The sequence below is a fragment of the Oreochromis aureus genome, linkage group 20 (assembly GCF_013358895.1).
Source record: "Oreochromis aureus strain Israel breed Guangdong linkage group 20, ZZ_aureus, whole genome shotgun sequence".
Lineage (NCBI taxonomy): Eukaryota > Metazoa > Chordata > Actinopteri > Cichliformes > Cichlidae > Oreochromis > Oreochromis aureus.
Window position 1 is genome coordinate 14,317,230 of NC_052961.1, and position 5,832 is coordinate 14,323,061.

The window sequence follows — 5,832 nt, forward strand, 5'->3', positions numbered from 1 at the left end:
TGTACAAGAAAAAAAAATCATATGGAAATGTTGGCTTTTTGATGTATTTGTACAACAAAACTCATCTTTTATAAAATTACAGAAACCATTTTAAGTAGGTGCTTTGGATAATTGTATGGGAATCGCTGGCATTGTTTAGGTGAAAAGTCTGACAACTTTCATGCAAACTTTATCCAGTTGCAAGCTGTTTATGAGTTGTATTAAGTGGTTCAAATCATCGGTTGGTATGAGGTTTTTTTTCTTGAAAAATGTTGTATTTAATCTACATCAAAGAAGTTAGAGTTGTGGACAAGCAACTCCACCTTTGATTCATCTTTCCAGAGCATAGTATTCCTTTGTAATACTGTACTATTCATTTCATTCATTTCTGACAGCGCTCTGACACCAACAGTTGCTTGAGGATTCCTAGAACTCTGACTCACTGTGTTTCCCTGTGCAACATTTGAGTTTTTTGAAATCTAAGTATTTATAAAAAATTTTAATAGTGAAATAATTTTAAGTCATTTAGAGAGCTGGGCATACCTATTAGCAAACTATCTATTCAAAGCTCTCCATTGCACCATCCACTCAGTGACATGTGTTTAAAAGTCTGAGTCACACACCTATCTATCACATACCTGCCACACTACAGTAGCTGTGATCTTTCTCACACATTTGGCAAATCTCCATCCACCTGATACATTTGGCCTTGAAATCACCCATAAATGACCCACGCACACACAGCAAACAGGGCATTTCGTGAATGAACATGAGGACTTTCATGGCTTTATTAATGGTTCTCCTGCTTTGCCATCTTTGCAGGGCCCAAATAAACAGCAGCGACAATGATTCTTCTGATGAGACAGATTTGGCTGACACACAGAGGCCCAGCATTGAGGGAAGTGAAGACGATCTGGTGCTTCAGACTGACATCTGGGTTGAGCTGTTGGCTCTGAGAGACTTGGTGGTGGAGCAAAGTGTAGAGCTTAGATACTTGAAAGACAGAGTAACAGTTCTGGATAGCCTGGTGGAGGACTTACAGAAAGAAAATACAGGTACAAAGTGATGAGGGAGTCACTTCATTAAAAATAGATGCAACTAAGCTTACATGAACTTTTGTTATAGTCATGGAGGCCAGGATGACTGCGGCTGAGATCCTGGTTGAAGAACTGCAGATGAAGAATGATGGTAACTAAATGCACTCAGCCCTAAATCAAGTATTGTGGTGTTCATTTTTACTTACTCGTAAACTGTTACAACTTGCTTCAACTTCTCCTATCATGTTTTCTATCATGCTAGCTCAAGCTAGAGATCTTGCAATAGCTCAGCAGAATATCAGCTCTATCCAGGAAACACTGACAGTCTGTGAACTTCACGTGGAGGAGGTGGAGAAACAGCAGGAAGGTAAAGGTTCAGGGTTTTTGGTGTTTATTCTCTGACTTGTAAACCTTCACAATATCCCTCCATTTCATTTATCTCCCTTTTCATCATGTTAGCTCAAGCTAGAGAGCTTGCAGCAGCTCACCTGGAGCTCAGTGCTATCAGGGAGACGCTGACAGTCAATGAACTTCGTGTGGAAATGCTGGAGAAACAGCGGGAAGGTAAAGATTCGGTTTGGGATGTATGGAATGATTTGACTGATTGGTTATTCGTGTGTGTCTTGTGATTTCACGGGGAAATACCACAGCACAAGAGCTTCAAAATATTAACAGAGATAAATACTTTTCTGTTTTCCTGATAAGTGTACAAGAAGTAGATGAATAATTAGTGGATGATCATTAATGATTCTGAGTTTACTTATTTTGTTTTCTTTGCCACAGTAGTGAAAGTGGCTTTTTCTGCCTCCCTCCTGGCATCTGGTGAAGGTAACATTGAATATGGCTCAGAATTTGCAACACTCATCTTCAGAAATGTCTTTACCAACACTGGAAACCACTACAACCCAAACACAGGTAGGCAGATTAGGCTTCTATTTAATTATTGGTTTCATTAATTTCACCACTATCAGTTGTGACAAATTTTCCGTCTCTTTTTTTAGGTTATTTCACTGCACCAGTAAGAGGAGTCTACTACTTTAGATTTACTGGCCATATGGCATACTCTGAGAAATATATGAGGATGAGGCTTGTCAAAAATTCTAATGCCATGGTTTTCATAGGGGACTGTAAAACTCCATCCACTGATCCTGAGGACAATGCATCCAATGGTGTGGTGTTGCAGTTAGAAGTGGGAGATGTTGTTTCAGTACAACTGTCTGATAGTGTTTGGGATGACCAGTACCACAGAACAACTTTTAGTGGCTTTCTGCTCTTTCCTTCGTAACTGCCAACATAAGAGCTGAATACACACAAAGGATTTCTTTTCTTAATTTCTGTGCACTGGGTAGATTTATGGAAACAAACTCATAAACATAAAAGTAATCTTTAATTCAAAGAGCATTCTATTAGTAAATTAAACATTCTCCTACACAAACTTAATCTTAACTTTAATCTTTGACAAGACTGACAGCCATACAGTAGTTGATATGTTTACTAATTTATAGCCCAAACTACATATTTTAAATTATAGTTTCAAGGCAGACACATACAATTTGAAGCACTGTTAAATGACTTTATGTAAAATATTATTCTGCACTGAAAAAACTAAGGTAATAGTGAGTTTAGATTAATTTACTGACTCACTCTCAAACTTGTTCTGAGCCTCTCACACTCTAATCCATAAAGAGAAAATACAACACTGTTTTCAGTGCAACTAACCACAACCCCATTCGCCAAATAATTAAGAAGTTGTATAAACTATAAACAAAACATAAGCTTCACAGATGACTTGATTATTTAGAGAAGAACTTGCATATTTAAACAAGACAGTGCTAAACTGCATCTATTACAGCAGCATGGCTTCGTAGCAGAGGAGTCCGGGTGCTGAACTGTCCTGCCCGCAGTCAAGACTTTTCACCAGTTCAAAGCATTTGAAACATCATGAAACAAAAATATGACAAAGAAGACCCCAGACTCAGTTTCCAGATGTGTACAATCAGTTAAAAGAAGAGAGGATGCTACACTTTTGTTGGACTAACATGGGCCCATCCCAATTTTTCTGAGCTGTGTTGCTGCTATCAAATTCAAAATTGCCTTACTTTTTCCTAAAAGGGTACATTTACTCATTTTAAAAATGTTATACTTCTTCTATGTTTCTATTATGAATAAAATATGGGCAAATCGTCGCATTCTGTATTTATTTACACTTTACACTTTTTTGGAATTGGAGTTGTGCATGTGTGGATGGTTGTTACTGCAAAATAGCCATACTGTACATTACTAGTGAGACAGGGGTCAGGTTTTCAAACAAAACCTCCTAACAGGGCCCCAGTTTGGAAAAGGTGAACACATTACGTTATGAAAAAAAAGGGGGGGCTAAAAACTAAAGAAATTCCTCAGATAAAAGTGGAAGAAAATGACATCTTATGAATGTGATCATTGTTTCCTTTCCTTTGGTGTTTCACATCATAAACCTCCAGGAATGCAGCTGCATCAGCGTTTGAGCTTTGACTAAATCCATTCAGACTCTTTGTTGTGCAGTCATTCAGATCACACAGGCATACACAGACACACACACACACTTACACAACACCACACCTTAGTTATCAGTCATCTAGCATGGGTCCGATAACCATGATCAACACACAACACAGAGGCAGGCAAGCTACATCTCCTTTCACTGCCAGTGTCTGTGATGAATTCTTTCTCTCTCTTTCTTTCGCTGCCCTCTACTTTCCCTGTTTATTTCCCACAATCCACAGAGAACGCTATCAGTCGCAGCTGATCTACAAGCTATCAGATGCCCTCACAGTACAATTTCACACCCTTGCTGGAAGATATGGAGACATTGTCCAATATCGTTACGCATCTACCGCTGTGAAATTTGTAGTTGGTAGGTAGTTAACGCTTCTTCAGCCTCGTGAAAGGAAGGTGGACGTCACTATCAAAAAAGGGGTGCTCAAAGGAATAATTCAGCAGTGTTTATGGAAAGAGCCTGGAGTGCATTGGAGACGCGGTGTCTCCTTTGAATTTGATGAGGAGTTTAGATCAGACCTGAAGCTATGGTATGGCTAAGGAGCGCTGTTAGTCTGATCAAACAGCTGCCAATATGAAAAGGACTACCGTATCCTCTCGGCACCTGGGGCTGTGTGAAATGAATGCAGCTTCTATGGTTTCCTCTCTCACAGGCACCTCTTGGGTTGGAAACATTTTTTCATAATTGCATTTAATTCTATGTTAGGTGTCCCCACAGTGCCACTATTAAGGTTGAGGCTAAGCTGGAGAAGCTTTTCACCCTTTGTCATCAAGGCTTTGGCTCGTTTAGAGGTAGTATCATTGATCCGACTTTAAGAACACAAGAAAACACACAGCACATTAAGGTGTATCCCTGTTATTGTCGATATTTGAAATATGCCCGTAAAGACAGCATTTTAATTGATTATGTGTGCAATATTGTGAAATCCCTCTGTTTTGGGATAATTTAGCCAGCTGATGAATCAGCACTTAACGAGAGAGGGAATTTCCCATTTGAAAACCTTAGTTTCATTAGTCTTTCATTTATTTTTTTTTTCTTTGTCCTGGAGCTTAAGGTGTGAAAGCTCATTAAAGCTGTGACAGTGCACGTCTTCTCTGTCTCATGAACGGCTTTTGCAAGCTGATCTTTTGAAGTGCGAATGTTTTAGTTAGAGCTGAGTGCACCAGAAAAGGCTGCTTAAAGTGTCTCCAATATCATTTGTTTGGCATCTTCTTGGTCAATGAAAAAAATCAATCAGAGCAGGAAGACATGTTTGAAAACCTCGTGAATGTTCTTTGGACACACTCATGCCTCCACTTGCTTGCATGTGTGCATGTGCACCCATACACAAACACACAACAGGAACGGCACGATTTCTTTTGACATTTAAATTAAAGAAGAGGTTCATTATAGCCTGATAAGAGTCAGCTATAGATCTTCATCAATGCAAACTAAATATAAGGTAATTTATGACATAAATATGATAGCAATTGCAAAGCAAAATCTAAATCATTGTAACAATATGTTCTACATCTTTACATATGTGGAAAAAGTACTTATAACACATTTAACTCGGTATATCCTTTTCTTGTCACATTTCATGCATAGCTAAAATAGAAATTAAATTTCAAGACAGATCTTGGACAGTGTGTCGTAACAGCTGAACAGATAAAGGAGCCCCCATTAGTTCTCCTTCTGCACTCCAAAAAACATGTTTGGTGCAGGATGAGCCCCAAGGCTTGTGAGTGTAAATGTGCATTCCTTTCTGCCTGATTTAAAAGAGAAGTCTCCTCTTTTTTATGCACTTTAGTTGATCAGAGATGAGCAAGAGGCATTCCTTAATCATCACTATAACTATAAAAAAGGTAGACATCATGTGACTACTCTGGAAATTTCTATAGCTTCCAAGAGCTATTCTATTGAGCAATAATAAGAGTACTAGGAGATTGAAAGTGACAGCTGGTTTCATAGATTGCAGAGAGGGAAAAGCTGATTTCCGTTTGCAGCAAATGCGTCTATTTGCATGACACGTTTGCATATAACAGCGCAATGTGCAGTAATACAAAGGATCCTGGCACCGAATGTACATATTTCAAGCTCTGTGATCCGAACGTTCTGGTGCAGGCAAGTTGCAAGCAACAAAAACACAAAGGAACGACACACACAAGCAGAGACTCATGTAGAAACGCAGGTATGCACACAGAGGGCAGCTCTGAGCCAACAATTCACTGGAAATGAAGCCCTCCACTGTAGCCAGAGTCTATAGATGCATATCTACTCAGAGTCAAACAGCTGATTGTA

The 5,832-nt window shown here is 39.0% G+C and overlaps 1 protein-coding gene across 1 annotated transcript; it reads left to right on the forward strand.

Annotated features, from left to right (window-relative positions):
• Positions 1 to 336: 336 nt before the first annotated feature.
• On the forward strand, positions 337 to 3,193 carry LOC116331198 (heavy metal-binding protein HIP-like). The gene is made up of 7 exons (XM_031753801.2): positions 337 to 1,034; positions 1,105 to 1,167; positions 1,279 to 1,383; positions 1,476 to 1,580; positions 1,800 to 1,931; positions 2,018 to 2,377; positions 2,482 to 3,193. Exons 1-6 carry the CDS (start codon positions 743 to 745, stop codon positions 2,299 to 2,301), a joined length of 981 nt encoding a protein of 326 aa, XP_031609661.2. The 5' UTR covers positions 337 to 742; the 3' UTR covers positions 2,302 to 2,377; positions 2,482 to 3,193.
• The last annotated feature ends 2,639 nt before the right edge of the window (positions 3,194 to 5,832 follow it).